At 47.4% G+C, this 20,804-nt stretch overlaps 2 protein-coding genes, 1 non-coding gene and 1 pseudogene across 6 annotated transcripts in view; 1 reads left to right on the forward strand and 3 right to left on the reverse strand.

Annotated features, from left to right (window-relative positions):
• The window catches only part of LRSAM1 (leucine rich repeat and sterile alpha motif containing 1), a 189,201-nt gene that overhangs the window by 163,411 nt on the left and 4,986 nt on the right, over window positions 1-20,804 (forward strand). For both annotated transcript variants that reach the window (XR_010182938.1, XR_010182939.1), the window contains exon 25: window positions 7,572-7,713. The gene's annotated coding sequence lies outside the window, so the exon portion shown is untranslated. The remainder of the gene's footprint in view (window positions 1-7,571; window positions 7,714-20,804) is intronic.
• FKBP15 (FKBP prolyl isomerase family member 15) overlaps window positions 1-20,804 on the reverse strand; it is a 58,883-nt gene that overhangs the window by 19,953 nt on the left and 18,126 nt on the right. For all 3 annotated transcript variants that reach the window (XM_063936188.1, XM_063936190.1, XM_063936189.1), the window contains exons 9-17: window positions 11,892-12,035; window positions 11,280-11,407; window positions 10,821-10,869; window positions 10,118-10,237; window positions 3,376-3,481; window positions 2,439-2,548; window positions 2,119-2,230; window positions 1,614-1,723; window positions 553-666 (exon numbers count right to left, since the gene is read on the reverse strand). In XM_063936188.1, coding sequence (XP_063792258.1) covers window positions 553-666; window positions 1,614-1,723; window positions 2,119-2,230; window positions 2,439-2,548; window positions 3,376-3,481; window positions 10,118-10,237; window positions 10,821-10,869; window positions 11,280-11,407; window positions 11,892-12,035 — 993 coding nt within the window. The remainder of the gene's footprint in view (window positions 1-552; window positions 667-1,613; window positions 1,724-2,118; window positions 2,231-2,438; window positions 2,549-3,375; window positions 3,482-10,117; window positions 10,238-10,820; window positions 10,870-11,279; window positions 11,408-11,891; window positions 12,036-20,804) is intronic.
• LOC134953758 (U5 spliceosomal RNA) lies at window positions 17,142-17,256 on the reverse strand. The gene has a single exon (XR_010185762.1). It is a non-coding gene; the product is annotated as a U5 spliceosomal RNA (small nuclear RNA).
• On the reverse strand, window positions 18,904-18,989 carry LOC134953809 (U5 spliceosomal RNA; annotated as a pseudogene).

Here is a 20,804-nt window from a genome sequence, read left to right on the forward strand (position 1 = left end):
TTTCTAAGCACTCCCTGAAAATGGTCAGCTGACACCCAGAAACGCCCCTTTCCTGTCAATCTTCTTGCGGCTGCCAGTGCGAATGAAAACTTTGCTAGAACCTGTGCAAAACCACAAAGGCCTTTGTACCCGTACGTCGCGCGTACGCATGCGCAGAAATGCCAATTTTTAGCCTGATCGCTGTGCTGCGAACAACGGCAGCTAGCGATCAACTCAGAATGACCCCGTATATTCCTTACCACACGCACACACATTTGTAGGGAGCCAATTAACCTACCAGTATAATTTTGGATTGTGGGAGGAAACCGACGCAAGCACAGGGAGAACATACAAACTCCACACCGTTAGGGCCATGGTGGGAATCGAACCCATGACCTCAGTGCTGTGAGGCAGTAATGCTAACCACTACACCATCCGTGCTGCTCATCTAGGTCCCTTCTGCGTCAATACAATTTTCACATAAGGCGTCAGATCAGGATTCCTTAGAACGTCAGGAAGCAATGTCAAAGCGGATATATTATTGTGCATTATGTATTCTATGAAAAGCCTGACCTGAATGATGCGCTGGATATTATTCATGATCATCGCACTCTCCATGGTGATGGACGAGATCCCGGGGAGCAGAAGTGATGCCCCAGCCGTGTGCTCCTTCGGCAGACTGTCCACCTGCCCGGACAGAGGTCGTGTCAGATGGTTAGAGGCGAAATATAGTGATACCTCCAGTATAATAGAAATATAGTGATACCTCCAGTATAATAACAATATATAGTAATGCCTCCATTATAACAGGAAAATACAGCCACTGTCACATTCCCTGTAACCCTGACAAAGTGGGAGGAGCCTTCATGCTGCAAAGCACCATGGTCTTGTTGCTTTGTGGCACATTATAATTGTGGTAATGGCAAAGTGTGTGGCAGGTGGTACTGCATACCCACTGCCAAATTCTTAAGGGTAGTCCCAGTAGTGGATCTTGCCACGGGCAAGCAGGATATTTGCCCGGGGCGCCGCCTTCCGGAGGGCGCTGGCGCCATCCGGAGGCCGCCGCACCATGGCAAGATTCGCTGCTGCTGTGCCGTGTGCCCCCCACCGCCCGCTGCCCCCCGCCGTGAAGGGAACTAGACGCGTAGCGTCTAGTTTCCCTTCGTGGAGAGGATCTTTACTGTGCGGTGCGCGATGACGTCAGCGCGCACCGCAAATCATTTCAGCGGCGCTACTACTGTACAGGGGGCGTAACTGACCACGCCCCCTGTATGAAGCCACACCCCTATTGCCCGCCCGGGGCGCTGAAAACGCTCGAGCCGGCCCTGGGTAATTGCACAGCTGCCTTTTATCTTTTTCTTGTTCTATTTCTATTATACTGGAGGTATCACTATATATTTCTATTATACTGGAGGCATTGCTATATATTTTTAGCCTTGCCTCCAGATTCCCCCCAAAAATGGGCTGTCGTGTGGCCACGCCGCTAGTGTCATGTAGCCACACCCACTAGCAGCATGTGACCACGCCCCCTCACAGCGTGTGGCCACGCCCATTTTTCGGCACTCAGTACCACCAAGAAAATATTTCTACTTGCACCACTGATAAAAGGAAAGACTGGGGGTGGGGGTACATACTTTAGCCGCCAGGGTGTCAATTTTGTCAATGACTTTGCCGATGGCCATGCGGATCTCGGTGCTGTGCTGCCGGGCTTCCGTCATCAGGAAAGAGGTGACATCGCCTGAGGCTTAAAAGGCAAACACACATCCTAATACTATATAGTAAGTCATATTTGCACAAGTAAAGAAAGGAGACTTTCACATATTCCACAAATAAGACAGGAATATGCATGAGGACATACCTCCAGGAAACACACGCTCATAAGTGATTCACTATTGTCGTTTCTAGCTGGAAAATCTAAAGATTTGGGGGGAGGTGTATCAAGCCTTGGAGAGTGGTTTGGGGGATAAGTTGCCCAAAATCAACCCATCAGCTGGTATCTGTCATTTCAAAGACTGTGCTGGATAAATGACAGTTAAGAGCTGTTTGGAAGCGTTGCACAACTTCAACACTTTAACTCTCTCCAAGGCTTGGTTCATCTCCCCCTTGTACATAATAATAATTAAAAAAAAAACTTTGTACCTGGATAGGTAGCTGGCTGGTGCACAGGAGCTGGGTAGATGTGTCCTACAGGCTGCAACTGGGTGACAGCTGCCGGGTTCTGCGAGTACGTATACTGGAGGCCTGCGTATGGCTGGAAGAGAATGATACACAGTGCTCTCAATGTAGCGAGTGGTTTGTAATTTAGGAAGAAGACGCAACGTCGCTGACACTCCACGTGTCTCATGCAGACAGGAGTGCCAGAGACGACGTGTCACCTGCCTACACTGAGAGCTGGCAAACACCGTACAGTTATAGTACACAAGATCTATAATGAATCGGTGTACTGTATATTACCATACCTGGAAACCAGAAGCGGACCCAGAAGGAGGTGCCTGGGAGGAAATGGGCCCCACAGGTAACAGGGCGGTTGAAGAGGTAAGAAGCCCGGGTACTAGCTGCTGCTGTGGGACTGTAAATGACAAACAAATAAAAGACATGTGAACAACACTGAAGACTCCCAACAGATATTGTAACCAACCCCAATACACCGCTCTGCTGCAGAAGGTACACACAGGGAGCAGTTACTTTTGCAAAAAAACTCACAACCAAAAGTTGCATCGGGTGAGGTCTGGCGATCAAGGTGGCCAAGATGTCAGAATGTAGAGGCTGATGGGCCAACCCGCTCACGGACCTCACGCCATGTGACTTTTGGCTGTGGCTTCTCTTTATTTTCTTTTTGCAGAACCAGGTGTCGGATCTGGAAGACACCATTAGACGCCATGTGTTGGCTATTCCACCTGCCATGTTACGTTCTGCTTTAGAGAATGCGGTTCTTCTCTTGGAAACTGTTGATGACCACAATGGAGGACACACTGAACAATTATAATGCAATTCAAAGTGATGTGTCTTGCAACAGCGCCACCTCCGTAACAAATATTTTATTCAATAAATGGGTAGCGAGTCCTCTCAAGTGCCTATTTTCCAAATAATACCTCATTATGGAGCATTACAGCTAGCTCCAGAGTGCTCCATGTAGGGATACATTAACAGCCGTGTATAATACCTGCAGGTGGTAAGTCAGCAAGAACAATGCTTGGAGCAGGTTCCTGAGCAGTGACAGGTGCGAATACACATTACCTGTCAGTATATTAGCAGGGACAGGCGTGCATACACATTACATGCAGAAGGTAAGACAGCAGCAGTATCAGTACATACACAATCCCTAGCTGTAAAGCGGAGCTCCGAGTGCCACCGCCATACCAACACAGGTTATTAATAATGACTACTTCAGATTACCTGGAGCAGGTATGTGACCTGTGACAGGCGTGTGGCTGATCTGTGGGGTGGGGCGAACAGGTACAGGAGCCGCCGGGTGTGGGGAGGTTCGCTGTGTGTTTGGGTCCTACAACAAGAGCAACAATAATACTTTACTTAAGTATAGAAACTCTCTGTTTCACGTACAATGAGCACCGGATAACATTATTATGACGAAGATCAAAGTAGTAATTGTAATTATTCACACAGCTGCTCATGACATATAGTGGGTGGAGCTAGAACAACCTCTAATCAACCACAGCAGCACAGAGTGTTTCAACTCTAGCATACTAGCATATCGCAGTGTAGGCAGGTCTGAGGGTTTGTCAGCATCCAACCAATCCAAGCTTTTTGTGTGTGTGTATGTGTGTATGTGTGTGTGTGTATATATATATATATATATATATATATATATATATATATATATATATAGAGAGAGAGAGAGAGAGAGAGAGAGAGAGAGAGAGAGAGAGAGAGAGAGAGAGAGAGAGAGAGAGAGAGATTATCTCCTATATAATAGCCCTATTCTGTGACCTTGTGATTCATTTGCTAACGCTGGGCGGAGTTACAACACTGGGCGGAGTTAGTCAAATGAGTCACAGAGATCTGGCCAAATCTACAGGAGACTAGGAGCAGAAGCAGATAGCATGGGCATTGGGCATGGCACAGGCAGGGGTGCAGACCTCCCAGCTTTCTGCAGGAGCTTTATCCAGGCAGAAGGAGGGAAACACACTCGGCGAAAAGGGGGCGTGGCTTCACGGGAGGGCCCCGTTTTCGTCAGTGAGGGAGCATGCCCAGCGCTCTGTGAGCTGCTGGCATGCTCCCAGGGGCTGATTATGAGTCCAGGGGGCCCAGGGCACTTGTGACAGGGGAGCCCTATCTCATTGCTGTGCCTGCTGTGGGTTAGGGGCGTGGCCTAATCGCGGCCCCGCGTGGCCACGCCCCCCTTATGCAAATTTCGATTTTATTTGTATTTTTTTGATGGGATTTTGGCCCCTCAGCTAGGGCTAAATCCAGAGGAGGTGGTCGCTCCCCCCTACACACCCGCACAGGGAGAAGAAAGCAGGGAGACTGCTGCCTCCCTGCAACACCACATACCTGCCAATATGCAGCAGCGTGTGCTGACTGTAGCACAAATGCTGCCGCTGTTGCTGGCAGGACGGGGGGGGGAGCTTCTGAGCTGGAACAGAGCTACTCCAGCCGGGGGGCCCCCTAAAACTGTGGGGCCAACGGTACGTATCCCCTGCCCCCCCCCACCTTAATCCGGCTCTGCTGCTGGAACCCCCCCATTAATCCGTACCCCCTGATGCCCCCTCTCCCTCTGTCTCCACTATTCACCGCTGCTCTGCTAAGCAGAACAGCGAGTACAGGAGCTTTCCAACTGCCCCCCCCCCCCCCCCCACCGCCGGACACTGCGACCCGCGGGTGGGACAGCGGGACAGACCCCAAAAAATGGGACTGTCCCGCGAAAATCGGGACATTTGGGAGGTATGGGGGTGTGTGAGGGGTATGTCATACAGACAGACGGGCACCGGCTCACTGTGTGCTTGACCCCCCACATCGGCATACTCAGCAGGGTCTCTCTGGTGCGGAGGAGCGTCACTTTCTGGCACACTCCACGCTTCTTAGCTGCAGTTTAGTGGGGCACCTGCCGCTGTGCAGGTTCCGTACTGCCTCTGTTATCTCCAGCCCCGGCAACCCCACCGCTAGCTGCAGCACTGCCACCCGCAGTGAGGTGCACCCAGCTCCTTCACACACTTTAGCTGGCGGGTAGCGCTACAGAAATCCGAGCTGCTTGCAGGCTCTGACCCACTCCTCCCTCCAGCCGCAGCGTCTCCTGGGAGCTAACCAGTCACTCCCAGTCTCCCCTTACCACAGTGCCCGGAAGCCGTGAGGTCCGCGCCACGTGCATGCTATGACCCCCTCCTCCCTCCAGCCGCAGCATCTCCTGGGGGCTAACCAGTCACTCCCAGTCTCCCCTTACCACAGTGCCCGGCAGCTGCGCGAGGTCTGCGGTGTGTGACTGAGGAGGGGGGGAGGGATGCGGACGGGCAGAGGAAGCAGGAATCCAGCCTGAGAGAGTCAGCCATGCCAAGTCTCCAGCAGCAGCAGATCCCAACAGGTTGGAGTGGAACAGCAGCAGCCAGCAGCAGTGACTCCGGTAAGACACATCTGTCTGTCACCACTGTTTTGTCCCTAATACCAATCTCTCCCGTGCCCTGTGTTCTGTCATGTCCCTGTCACCCCTGGCCTTGCCCTGCCACCCTTATCCTGGCCCTGTCACCCTTATCCTGTCCCTATCATTTCTGTCCTGGCCCCGTCACCCCTGTCCTGGCCCCGTCACCCCTGTCCTGGCACCGTCACCCCTGTTCTGACCCTGTCACCCCTGTACTGACCCTGTCACCCCTGTCCTGGCCCTGTTACTGCATACCCTCCAACTACCTTTTATGGCATATACAGTACCCGCAGCGCCTCCAGACCTCTCCCCAATGCACCACACCTCCGCACCTTCCCCTCCACCACATGCGGCACTCCACCCCTCCCCCACATGCTGTGCCTCCAGACCCCCTACACCACCCGTGGCTCCCACTCCTCCACCACCCACAGCACCTCCAGGCCCCTTCCACCATTCACCCCCCTTATATGTCTCCCCCCACACCTGCCCCCCTCCACCCGCAGCATCTGCAGACACCCTCCTCCATCAGCGGTCCCCCCCTCATCCACCCCTCCCCCACCAATGGCACCCCCGCACCTGCCCCTCCACCACCTGCAGCACCTCCGGACCTCCTTTCCCATCCGCCGCAACACCCGTACCTGCCCCCACCCTACCCATGGTGCCTGCGGTCCCCTACCCCACCCCTGGCACTCCCGTCCCTTCCCATCCCACAGCACCTCCGGAACCCTTCATCCATCCACAACATCCCCACACCTGCCCCTCTCCCACCCGTGGCACCCCTGCCCCTCCCCCACCTTCAGTGCCTCCGGACCCCTCCCCCATCTGCATCCCCCACTCCTCTGCCCCTCCCCCACGCGCAGCACCTCCCGAACCTTCCCCATCCGGGCCCCACCCCCACTTCTGCCTCCCCTCCACCCGCAGCATCTACAGACACCATCCGCAGTCCCCCCCGCACCCGCTACATTCTGTACATCGTGCCCTGCAGGTGCTGTTCACGCCGTCGCAAGGGGCTGCGCCTCCTTCACCATCGCACGCCCTTTCATTGTGCAATATTTAACCACTAACAAAGGAATGCAGGTAATACTCCATATAATACAAATATTAAACCCCAGAAAGGCATGCAAGGGTTAAGGGGGCGTAGCCCCTTGCGACGGTGTGAAGAGCGCCCGTAGGGCGCGATGAAGCACCTAGTATATATATATATATATATATATATATATATATATATATATATATATATATATATATATATATATATATATATATATATATAGATAGAGAGAGACATGTATAGATATACACACACACATACATACACTAATATATATATATATAAGCAACCAGTGGCAAGACATTTTGCCACACATCAACACAGTTTGGCGAGTCTCAGATACAGGGCCATTGACCATGTTACAGCCTCCAGACGGGGGGGCGACAGGGGGAAAAGACCACTCCAACTAGAATCTAGGTGGATTTTCCGCCTAGATTGTCTGGCCCCTAGAGGGTTAAATGAGTCCCTGGGATTAATTAATTTTTTATGAATTTTTCTAAATGTCTCAAAAGTTTTCAAACCCTTTTACACGTTTGATTAATTATTAAATGAGCATCACACCTGGTTAGTTGTGTGGATGCGGCTGCACTGCTTGTATATATATCTATGTTAGTAGATGGATATAAGGGTCCCCTCTGCTGTTTAGCTATCTATGCCAGGCCGCTATTATGGATGTTTTAGTATGTTTTTCAAATACAATTGGTTTATGCTAGTGGGATGGTACCACTTAGTTTATAGATTAGCTCTAATTGCGGAGGACACATTGTTCTATTTTAATGGCTTTTATTATCATGTTCTATGATATGTCACCGTTTGATTTGTTATTGTACTGGTTGGCACACTCTAGCTCCGTGTGAGCGCTTTTTGCCTATGTGTGCCGTTTTTAGTCACTGTTTATTTACTTTAAATGTTTTTTAATTGAGTCATTTGTCACATTGTTTTGTTTACCAGGGCTCTAGGCGCGTTACCATGGGGACCGGCAAAGCCTGATGACGTCACTTCCGGGTAGGCCGAGACGCCGATACCGGAAGTGCGGGACAGGGGACGCTCTGGAACTCCGTGGTCCACGCAGCTGAGAGTCATTCCTGTGGGGGTAAGTGGGGTCATTTATGTTATAAATATACACTGTTTGGCACTGATTAATTGTCTGAGGAAGGGGAAGTGTCCCCGAAACGTTACCTGTCTGCTTTAATAAACACTTCACGGGGTGAAGTTTTTTTCATCATTCCACGAGTCTGTGAGTGCCACCTATCATTGTTATATATATATATATATATGATATTTGTTAGACCGGCACTCCCTTCTGGGGAAGATTGAGCTCCGGTGCCCTCAGCCTCAATACTGGTAGGTAGCAACAAACATACTGCGGCACTCGGAGTCTTTAGAAGTGAATAATTGTATTTCACAACAGCAACAGGTGGTCTATCTGAACTTAAAACTATATTCCTTTTACTTCTGAATCAGTTTCTGATTAGTCCCAAAAAAAATTAATCCCAAAGGGATCTGTGGGGAGTAACCTATTATTCTGCCACTTCCTCACTTGTGGGTGCTTTTGAAACTATCTGGTTAAGTGTACAAGCTATTCATTTTACATTTATTTTTATTTTTATGGGCTTCAGTTAAAAACTATAGAGGTTCTTATAAAGAACTCCTCACTGTTAAACCATGTGTATCCTAATTTAGTTCCTTTATTGTCTTTGTTTCCAAAGATCTTTTGTGAACCTCATTGAGGAAGTTTCAATACTCATATCCCTATGTTTGTTAAACCAGCTATATTGTTTTGGCATGTGTATTTCTTTGTGTTTGGTGTGGTCTATATTGACTGACATACCCCACGTCAGCCACCTATTTTCATTCATTTTTCATCCATTCCAAATTGGTCCTTGCCTATATTCAGGTTTTGTTTTCTGCTAGGTGGCTTGATTGACATGGGAAGATAGCTACCACCTCTCCTTTGGAGAGCTTTAGACAAATGGTCATTAAGACGCACACAGGAGATTAAATATTCCATCTGCAAGGTTTGTTCCCTTGTTTAGAAAAAGTTTACAGACATTTAACACCAGTCAATGAACACATTTAAAAAAACACTGTGTTCTTTCCTTTTAGATCCCTTGCTCATAAACCCTTATTTCAACAAGTCCAATTTTATACTGGTAGGTACCTACCTCAAGTAAAATTTCTTAAAATTCTTGAATTTTTTTTTATAATTTTCTGTATCATATTCGGTTTTCAAGGAAACTATTTTCCTTTTTTTTTTATCCCCAAACGAGTCACCCCTGATGAAGTCGTGTAGACGAAACGCGTTGGATTTGTCAGTCATAAACTATTTAACCAGTCTGTGAGAATACTCCCTGTTGAGCTCACACCTTGAAAAAAAGGTGAGGGAGTATTTACTGCACATTAAACATACTGGATATAACTTACTGGCATTTATATCTTTTATATATAAAGACTGTGTAAAAAATAATTTTTTACTTTTATGTGTACAAATTGTGATGTTAAATCAATATTTTTTACTAATTGTCCCTGGGCCTCTTGTTTGGGTGACTATCTGGTGAAATGTACTACATTCATCCAATGTATTCTCAAGACAATGCAGTACACACAGAATAAGCTCTGGGCTGTAGAGCTCACAATTTACTTTTAGTGCCAAGGACACGGAGCCAGAAGGAGGGTGCATAAGTGGATTTGAACCAGAAGCTCCAGCAGGTCCTACGAGGTGCAAGACGAGAGCTCTGCTGCGCAAGTACAGCTCGTTGGAAACCTTCATTGGCGCAGTGCGCCAGGATTTCCCCAGCATGCGCAGATTCAGCTGCAATCCCGGAGGAGCTGTACCTCGCAGCATCAGAGGAGAGAAGTCGCACAGACTGATGGGAGTTTACAGCTAAATTATGGGAAGAGGTGCCTCGTTTCATAGAGCAGTGTGCCTCCTGATATTTCTCCCCCTCATCGCGCACACTTGTAGCTCATGTAGACATATCGCGAGCGGAGGGAGAAGGCTGGTGTATCAGCTTGGTAAGCTTATGGGACAAGAGCAGCTTGAGTATACCCTATTCTACAACAATTACAGCACAGGCCACATCCCACAGCTGCTAGACAATGAGTAACAGGCCCCTGATGAAGGACAAAAAGCTCAAACGGCAAAGCATAGTTAGGTTTGCTTCGACATGGCAAATCTGTAAAGATAATGTAGGTTATTTAGGGGACTGTAAGCCAATCTCTCTGTACGTAACCCCCCCTTCCCCCCCATGCCAGAGTGATGTATAACAGAGATCTAGCTGCCAGTCTATTGTAACACACATTTATGCCACTAGGACAAGATGGAAGCTGCTCGTCTCCACTGCACCTGCAAACCCACGGGCAGACCCTCTTTTGTGTAATCCGTTATTATTAAAGAATCAAGAGCAAAAACAAGTCACTACACAGTACAAAATGGGATAAAGAATAGTGACCAACTACAAGAGAGAGACCAATAACTGACACCACAACCGCCTCACCTCAATCTCCGAGTCGCTGGAATCCGGTTGCGGCGGGGAACTCCCCGAGAGGAACGGAAGCATGGGCTGACCCATCTTTGCCATCCGGTAGATCAGCTTTGCTTTAGCCATATCAGGATTCTGGGGAAAGAGAATACTTAGTCACCAATTATACACAATGGGCCAGTGCCCGCCTCCAATGCCTCACAGGCGGCCGCCGCCAATGCCTCACAGGCGGCCGCCGCCAATGCCTCACAGGCGGCCGCCGCCAATGCCTCACAGGCGGCCGCCGCCACCTCCAATGCCTCACACGCGGCGGCCGCCGCCCCCTCCAATGCCTCACAGGCGGCCGCCGCCCCCTCTAATGCCTCACAGGCGGCCGCCGCTGCCCCCTCCAATGCCTCACAGGCGGCTCCGCCTCTAATTCCTCACAGGCAGCAACCGCCTCTAATTCCTCACAGGCGGCGACCGCATCTTATTCCTCACAGGCGGCGACCGCCTCCAATTCCTCACAGGCGGCGACCGCCTCCAATTCCTCACAGGCGGCGACCGCCTCCAATTCCTCACAGGCGGCGACCGCCTCCAATTCCTCACAGGCGGCGACCGCCTCCAATTCCTCACAGGCGGCGACCGCCTCCAATTCCTGTCCAAACAGACATCAGAATAAACACATATAAAAGTATTACATCAGCAACAAGGAACAGTTTAGACCAGAATGACTTACTGCTAGCTGCTCGCTGATGGAGTTAGACTTGGCCCGGACAGCCGGCTCCCTGAAGAAGAGAAGGATTGCAAGAGATCATACAGACACGGATCACTGTATTTTCTAAATAAACGTCTATATTATAATCCTACACATCAAGAATCTGCAGCTTGTAACTGTGGCTGCCCCTACTGGTGAGGTGGAAACATTACACCATAGAGATGGTTTACAGCAGGCATTCCCAACCACGGTCCTCCAGGCACACTAACAGTCCAGGTTTTAGTGATTTCCATGCTTGCGCACAGGTGACTTAATCAATACCTCGGTTATCTGGATTTAACCATCTGTGCTGCAGCCTAGGTATCACTAAAACCTGTCAGTGAGCCTTGATAACAGAGGTTGGGATTGCCTGGTATACAATCCCTATGACATGCTAGAACATGCAGAATAGCCTGTGTGTGCGTAGGCAGCAGTATGTACCCAGGTTTGGGCGGCACGGATGTTGGTGCCTGAGGAAGGGTGTCCGTGGGGATACTGTCTGTGATGGATACCGGGGAATCTCGAGAGCCAATGCTGTGTCTGTCACCTCCTAGATCCTTCTGTTTCATCTGCAGAGAGGAGAATCTAATGTTATTTGCCATAAACCCACATTCCAGACACTGCCCTCCACTGGCTGGAAAGTAGAATTACAATCTACAGTAAAGCTGGTCTGAATGGTAAACGGTGCATTTTACATATTCAGAACAGAGTCATATATGGTCCCTCAACCTATATTCAAAAGGGAGTCTATCAATTTACCAAGAGCTAGTGAGGTAACCGAGGCACGAGGTGCACGGTGAAGTACCAATATTAATGAGAATACAGGCTACCAATCGACTAAGAACAACAGACATCACTGAGGTAATGATAAGCTGAACAACAGGCAAAATGGTTAAATTACTGTCGCCACCATTACAGATTGGCACGCTGTAAACTAGAGGAGACGCATGTAGGGCCATGACAGGTGACAGTAATGCTGTAAATAACTAAACATTACAAAGCAAAAGCATTATAAATAAGAGGATCAAATAACTAGAGGAGACATGTACTCACGCGTTTCACTTCCACCTCGAAGAGCAGGGTAGCATTAGCTGGAATCCGCCCGGAAACTCCCTGAGAACCGTAGCCTACAGCCGGTGGGATCACCAGAAACCTCTTCCCACCTTTCTTCATTCCCAACATCCCATCTTCCCAGCCCTAGCCAGAAAAAGGAGAACGCGTTAACACAGCGAGAAATTTCCTCTTTCTTGACAGCTATAACCCTAGTAAAAATGAGATTAAACTTTTTCTTCTCAATTAGATAATATATTCCAAATGTACAGTAATCAGAAATTCCCCAATGAACTCCCTTCCTGGCACGCTCTTTATACTAATTATCTGACCACTAACACAATTTGTTTTATAGCAATAATTTTGAGCTTGTTACGCCAAAAAAAAAAAAAGTCATGGTCTAACGCCGATTAAAGAGAGAAAAGCTCATCGGTTGTCACGGTTTTAGCACACATTTGCATCACTGAGTAAATGTTAGTAAACTTTTAGATTTCTAATTTATTCTATGTTGACACAGCAAACGGCATGGCAGCTCCTAGTGGTATCCATAAGCATACAGCTATGCAGAATAGTGAGGGTCCCTGCACAACAGATTCTGAACGGATGCAATTTACTGGCTGAAAATAGCATTCTTCTGATAAAATGGGGACAATTCGGCGTTAAAGGGACATGCGTCATTCAGATATGGTACAGATATCAGACGCTGCATTCTTGAGCTTAAAGAGCCACACGCCTAATATTCTGAAGGTGTGTTATGAAGAGCTCGAGCCTGTTCCGCAATATAAAGTAACTCTCTGACTCACCATGCGTCTGGTATTGAGGATGTACTATCACCAGTGTGCAGCAACTTACAAGGGAAAACAATTGCATTTGTTTAGGATCAGACATTTGGACAGAGTAGAGGAGATGATGAGTAGGTTGTGGTTAGGGTGTTAAAAATTAAGTACTTGGCACCTCATTAGGTGAAGCAGCGCAGAAATGTCACCTAGGTTTATGGAGCGAGATTATAAGAATGAGATAAAAGGAATGGAAAGATGCATTTAAGAAAGTCTCAATCCTCAGACAATTCTACTCTGTAAGAGGAGCTGAGTTTTGCACCAGAGCGCAAGCGAAATGCATCTCGTCATATAATTTAATGGAATCTGTTTTGAGTCAGCATGTTGCAGTTTAGCGGCGAAATGCGTTTCCAGACTCTTTCCAAACAATTTAATAAAACAATTCATAAACAATATAGACAGGCAGCATGTACTCCGGAGTAATATAAGCCGCTTAGAAGGGTCAACCAAGCATTACTCTAGGACAAAAAGTAAAAAATTCAAACGGGTTCATTTGCTTGAAAGGGGTTGTATGGAAGTTTACACTTTTACGACTAGAATGTTTTCTTGCCTCTCTTTTCGGGGGTACACATTTAGTTTGCAGACGTGTGCTTCATAAGTGACCTCCTCTGTTTATAGTATAAGGAGGTCATTAAACATCATTAGAGGAGACCGGCGGTGTAGCAACAGAAAGTAACAATGCCCCCTTCTGGTATAAGGGTAAGAAGGCAAATGAGCAGGCCAACCTGGGCAGCCTACAATAGACAAGCATTTGGCTGATGGATTAGAAAGCCAAGAAACTAGTAACGTCCTTTGCAGATGAAGCTGCAGAGGACGCATTGATGTCACAGTAAAACAGCGTGTCACGATTGCAGTCTGCTCTCAGACAGCTGGGTCGTGACTGTGCGCACTTTAGTCGCTCACTGATAAACAATGTGACTGCCACCATGCAGGAGTCCTTATACTCTAAGTACAAATATTTATATTTCACACAAAGGTATGTAGCATTGGGCCTCACAGGTATGCAGGTTCAATAAGAATCACAAAGAATACGCTAGATTAAATGCATTTAATCCGAAAAATAGTTCCAAAGCTTAATTAACAAAACATAAGAATGACATACAGGTTAAAATTGCAAACTAATTTCAGAGATAAAAATAAGAATTTACTTACCGATAATTCTATTTCTCGGAGTCCGTAGTGGATGCTGGGGTTCCTGAAAGGACCATGGGGAATAGCGGCTCCGCAGGAGACAGGGCACAAAAGTAAAGCTTTTACAGGTCAGGTGGTGTGTACTGGCTCCTCCCCCTATGACCCTCCTCCAGACTCCAGTTAGGTACTGTGCCCGGACGAGCGTACACAATAAGGGAGGATTTTGAATCCCGGGTAAGACTCATACCAGCCACACCAATCACACCGTACAACTTGTGATCTAAACCCAGTTAACAGTATGATAACAGAGGAGCCTCTGAAAGATGGCTTCCTAAACAATAACCCGAATTAGTTAACAATAACTATGTACAAGTATTGCAGATAATCCGCACTTGGGATGGGCGCCCAGCATCCACTACGGACTCCGAGAAATAGAATTATCGGTAAGTAAATTCTTATTTTCTCTATCGTCCTAAGTGGATGCTGGGGTTCCTGAAAGGACCATGGGGATTATACCAAAGCTCCCAAACGGGCGGGAGAGTGCGGATGACTCTGCAGCACCGAATGAGAGAACTCCAGGTCCTCCTTTGCCAGGGTATCAAATTTGTAAAAATTTACAAACGTGTTCTCCCCTGACCACGTAGCTGCTCGGCAGAGTTGTAATGCCGAGACCCCTCGGGCAGCCGCCCAAGATGAGCCCACCTTCCTTGCGGAATGGGCCTTAACAGATTTAGGCTGTGGCAGGCCTGCCACAGAATGTACAAGTTGAATTTTGTTACAAATCCAACGAGCAATCGACTGCTTAGAAGCAGGTGCACCCAACTTGTTGGGTGCATACAGTATAAACAGCGAGTCAGATTTTCTGACTCCAACCGTCCTTTAAATGTATATTTTTAAGGCTCTGACAACGTCCAACAACTTGGAGTCTTTCAAGTCGTCTGTAGCCGCAGGCACTACAATAGGCTGGTTCAGGTGAAACGCTGATACCACCTTAGGGAGAAAATGCGGACGCGTCCGCAGCTCTGCCCTATGTCGAATGGAAAATTAAATAAGGGCTTTTATAAAACAAAGCCGCCAGTTCAGATACTCTCCCGGCCGAAGCCAGGGCCAGTAACATAGTCACTTTCCATGTGAGATAATAGGATTTTGGTACTTACCAGGTAAATCATTTTCTTTGAATCCATAGGGGGCACTGGAGTACTCTTGGGATATGGACGGGCGGAGCCGAACAAAGGCACTGAATATTCAAATTTAGGACCCTCCCACCCCTCCATATCCCCGAGTACCTCAGTGTACTGTCTCAGTGTTTTTTACTGAGCGAACAGGAACGATATAGAGAGGTTGACAATGGAGAATACCTATAACATAACGGACAACAACAATGTTGACCCATAACCTTACTGTCAACTAAACAGTTGACACCATAACCGATAGAACTTTATAATTTGAACCAATCGGTGAAAATGTGTTACCATAAGCTCCTCTGAGCTTAATATCAATCAAGTAAAACTTGTTACCCTAAGCTCCCTTGAGCTTAAAACAACCCAGGTAAAACTGCTCTGGGTGGGCGTCCAGTGCCCCCTATGGATTCAAAGAAAAGGATTTACCTGGTAAGTACCAAAATCCTATTTTCTTTATCATCCACTAGGGGTCACTGGAGTACTCTTGGGACGTACCAAAGCTTCCCTCGTGGGCGGGAGAGCTGTTTGATACTTGTAACAGTAGGCAGCCCAAAGCTAGATGCTGATGGCGCCACCATTTATAACGTGTAAACGTGCACAAACATGGTGCACATGAAGGCTATATAGCCGCGTTTTAGACACTCCACGACCCACTGGGTCTGACATTCCCACAGACCTGTGGGATGAGCTATTACTGACGCAGGCGATTGTAACTTAGCCTTAAAGTAAACCTGACTTGTAGTCATTATTATTACCCAACTGGATAATGTCTGCTAAGAAACTGGCTAACCCCAGTTGGCAGTATCATAGAGAACAAACAACGTATTCATATCACGTACTGTTGACGTTCGGGACATATATAAACGCGTAATGCGTGTACCACATTCAGAATTCTAGAATGTGCTGTCCACACAGGAAACCCCTATTGGTATATTGATGTGAAGAATACGAAAGCGTGATTCGTCCGAAGATCTGCTTTGTCATGAGAAAACTCAAATACGGTGGCTTGGAATACAAGGCACCCAAATATGAAAACAAAACCCTTGCCGAAGCCAAGGCTATAAGAAAATTGTTTTCCAAAGTGAGAAACTTAATTCCCATTTGTTGAAAGGGTTCAAAATATGAAAACTGTAAGAAATCTGAACCCAACTTCAAGTCGCCTGGCGCTGTAGGTGGGATAAATAGAGTGTGAACTTTGATGACACCTTGTAGAAAGATGTGTACAGACGCCAATAGAGGCAAACGTCTTTGACAATAAGTTTATCACACAGATACCTGCACTCTTCGTGCAGATCAACGCAGTTTTCCATCCCACCCCGTTTAACAGAATACGGGTTACTTGAAGGATGATGTTGGAAACTTCCGAGGTTTACCACCTATGTAAGCACACGAAATTTTGTAAAAATGAGCTGCCTTAAACGGCTTACTATGTCGTAACATGGTTAGTATAACCGATACTGTAATGCTCAATTTCTTAAGAGGGCGTTTGCACCCTCACCCCGTCAACCGCAGCTGCGGTACATAGATAATAGGTACATAGGTAACTATGGGTAAACTAACGTTCCCTGATGTAACAGGTTGGACGTATTATGAGCGGGCCAAGATCGTGTGCAAGTATTCCTTGAAAATTCGAGAAGCAAACTTCTCCGAAACCCATGAGCTACCACCAGTATGACTGTGACAAACTGTCTTATGAGCCGTTTTGACAACGGAGAGAGCAGCGGAAACTGGTGGAGCCAGATACACGATGCTGAATGACCACATGAAATGTGAGCGACTCCACCGCCACTGCCCTTGTGATCTGTTTTGTACACATACTGAGCTTTTGTAATTGTGGCGAGATGCCATCATGTATACTTGAGGGTAACCCCCTTCTGTGGACTCACATATGAAACACCTCTGGATTTAATGTCCAGTTTTCAGGATCCAAATCCTGACGGGTGAGATCCTCTGTCTAACAGATGTCCACTCACGTAATGTGACATTTTCACATAATGGTGTTCTAAGCCATTGAGGATTTGAGTCACATGCCGCATTACCATGCGGCTTCTTGGTTCTCACTGGTTGTTGTGTATGCAACTGCCGTTGCCTTGTTTGACTGCTTAAGGCCAGCGTGAGACAGGCATCAAACATTTACCTGAAACTCATGGTTGTTCCTCTCCACAGAAATCTTTAGTAAAAGGTAAAAGATTTATTCGTTCTGAAGAGAAACCAGAGTATATACCTGGTCAGACTGAAAGCGAATCATGTATTGCATCGTAAAATGCACAGAGTTCTAGGACCTTTATCGACAGCAATCTGTCGTGTTTTAGAACCTTTGTTGCTGATTTTAACTACAAATCCTGACCCTCTGCGACTGTCGTCCAGAGTATATGCACCCTTTTCCCTCTGTGGGAAACGCGAGTGAAGGGTGGCGAACTAAATTGAAAACACATCTTTATTCTTAATAGGTGAATACACCAATGTACCGCTAGTGTGCGTGTTTTGCACTAATTACTAGACGTACATTTGTTATTGCTGGTGTAGTAGGTAAAAGTCTTTGATTTATAATCTTACCTAGGAATTGACATCGTTTAGACGGAATTAGATGCGATTGTTTTCGAACTTGATCTGCTACCGCAGTATACCTTAGTAGCGCAAGTTAGAGGAACTTTGTTGAGACAGAGTTCTTATGAGCAGATCATCTAAGGTAGAGAAACTCTGTTGAGACAGAGTTCTTATGTGAGATGAGCTATCATCCCCAACATAACTTTGGTAAATACCCGAGGCGATAAGCAACGGTAGACCCGAAATGGATAATGGTTGTGGCGATTTGCAAACGCTAGAACCCGTGAAGATCAAACCGGAATGGGTAAATACGCATTGTGAAGATCAAGTGCCATTATGCCACTTTGTGCTCCAATAAACAAATACTAACCGCAGAAAATTCATTTTCCCACTGCAGTAAGTGACCTGCTGATTGAGATTGCGACAGAGCCGTCTGGTTTTGCTCAAACAGAGGGAATATGTAACCCTGACTCTGTTGGTATACTACTGCTTGGATTATAAAGACAGCTGAAACCCAGCAGAGACTAAATGGCAACCTGCCAAACCGGTCGACAGAGCCAGTATTGTCCTTTAATCTGTAAATAGCTGAGACATCCATGAATTGAAGTCTGGAAACCCCTCAAAGTAACATGTAAAGACGCGCTTCCACAATTGGAAAAGAGGTCATCAAACCACTGGCTTGCTGACTGTAGCGTCCTGACGTTACAAGGCGTGACTGTTTTGTACACCCGCCTTTGAAAAACGGAAGTCTAAAGGGATTAAACGCCGGTACCAGTATTCCGTTTTGATACTGGATGCGGTAATGGCTGAATATCAAATTTAGGACCAACCAAGCTCTGTCCTAGTCGTGCTGAACTAGCTACGATGAAAAACAGGCGTTAGTAGAGGCTTTACAGATATACTCTGCAGCTTCTTTTAACAGTGATCTCATAGTTTCCATACCTAGAGACTAATGACCCAAATGTATCCTGGGTCTTTAAAATGTTTAACACAGACGCATTTGCCAATGGCGGATCGCGTTATTTTGAAACGATTAAATAGTGGTCAAAGTCCACTAATATTTTCTAAAAAACAAATGGAGGCCTTGACTCACTGGTTTTTAGCAATGTATGTTGTTATAGCAGGCGGAGTACTTCCGAGACTCCGATATTACCGCTGTTTTAATTTGAATTATTTTTAGTCTGCGCTAGAGCCTTACTAGCTATGCAGACTGACACCACAATAGGCAACAGACAGACACTTGCACTACTTGTTGAAGTTCTTTTGTGTCATATATATATTTTTGTTGCTGAAAAGCATATTAAGGCCAGCCGTAGCCAGGCTATGAAACACATGGTTATTTCTCTCTACGGACATCTTTAGCAACAGGCGAAAGATTTATTAGATCTGAAGAGAAACCAGAGTATTCTTTATGTGAAAAGCAGTTCACATGTGCAATCCGAACTACATTCCCACTAACACCCCCTTTGCCTCTGGTGGCTTAGAGATGTAGGGCAGGAATGTTCTAGAATTATAAACTGGAAGAAACTGTAATGATTAAAAATGGCCCCCATGCCATGCATACACTGAAAAGCACAGGACCTGCTGCAGTGTTAATATATATAGACATAATAGCCTATTATACAGGTAATATAGGCTTAATAGCCTATTAAAGTGTGATAATCACATTCCAGTTAATAGAACACTTATGACATCAAATGGCAGCCTACAGAAACAGGAAGCATGCCATCCATACAATTAGAAACATATTTTAGGACATGCTCTGTGAAAACTATGTCTTATTAACCCATGCAGCCTTGGTGCTGTTGCTATGGGTATTTACTCCCCCTTACCCCCGGTAGTCTCCCCTATGTTACCTGCAGCGGGAACGGGTGCAGGGAGAGCAGGGGAGCGCTGTGTATAGCGCCGGGGAGCCGTCCGGAAGAGCGGGCGGCGCCATGTATCATCAGCGTGCGGTGTCAGCGCTGGAAGAGCGGCCGGCGTCTGTGAGTGACGTGCGGCCGCTCTGTGCATGTTAGAAAGCGGGTACTTACTGTGGCTCGGGCGGCGCCTGTCCTACCTCGGTGCCGGGTAATCAGCGCTGGGAGAGCGGCCGGCGTCTCTGAGTGACGTGCGGCCGCTCTGAGCTTCCAGCGTAGTTAAGCGGGGCATATCAGCGGCGGCTTCAGCGGCGGCAAACCCCCACACAGCAGGGCGGCAGCGTGAGCTGACCGCCCTGACACCCCACCATTAGGACATGTGCCGCACCTCCTGTACGCTCCGTCCAGCTTGTGACGGGGCTTTCATCCTGGCTGTGACGGGGCTTTCTGTAAGCTCCGTCCAGTGTCAGACTGACTTCCATAGCGGCTGGGCATAGTGCGTATGAGCTCCCCCTGCTGTGCAGCCGGACGGAGCTCCGTATGCGCAGGAGGCATTAACCCCTACATAGCGGGGCGGCAGCCTGCGCTGACCGCCCCGTTTTCCCCAGCCTACCTTTCTGATCATGGCTGACGACTGCCTGTAGTCTTGGCTGTGGCGGGGCTTTTTATGTGTAAGCTCCGTCCAGCTCCAGTCAGCTTCCAGTAATCTATGGCTGCGACGGCTTCTTTGTGCAAGCCCGTCCAGCTTTTCCTGGCTGCTCTTTGTAGAAGCAGTGGGCTGTCTGTGGCTGTGAGGGTGCTCTTCGTGAGGACCGACACGCCATGCTGTCTGTGGCTGTGAGGGTGCTCTTTGTGAGGACCGACACGCCATGCGCTGCCCGTGCAGCGGCACTATCCCGGACCCATGTTTTTCCAGAAACTGGGAAGGGATGTGCTAAGTGTAAAAATAAAAATTAAAAATAAAAATTAAAAATAAAAATCCAAGTGTGGCTATACCACAAGCCGATGTTCGTGCTGTGAGCACCGAAAAAACACTGGGACAGTACACTGAGGTACTCGGGGATATGGAGGGGTGGGAGGGTCCTAAATTTGAATATTCAGTGCCTTTGTTCGGCTCCGCCCGTCCATATCCCAAGAGTACTCCAGTGACCCCTAGTGGATGATAAAGAAATTTCAAATCCACCTTCTTTAGTGGTTCAAACCAATTGGATTTGAGGAAATCTAAAACTACATTTAGATCCCACGGTGCCACCTTAGGCACCACAGGAGGCTGTATATGCAGTACTCCTTTGATAAAAATCTGGACCTCAGGGACTGAGGCCAATTCTTTTTGGAAGAATATTGATAGGGCCGAAATTTGAA

Source organism: Pseudophryne corroboree, chromosome 8 (genome assembly GCF_028390025.1).
Source record: "Pseudophryne corroboree isolate aPseCor3 chromosome 8, aPseCor3.hap2, whole genome shotgun sequence".
Lineage (NCBI taxonomy): Eukaryota > Metazoa > Chordata > Amphibia > Anura > Myobatrachidae > Pseudophryne > Pseudophryne corroboree.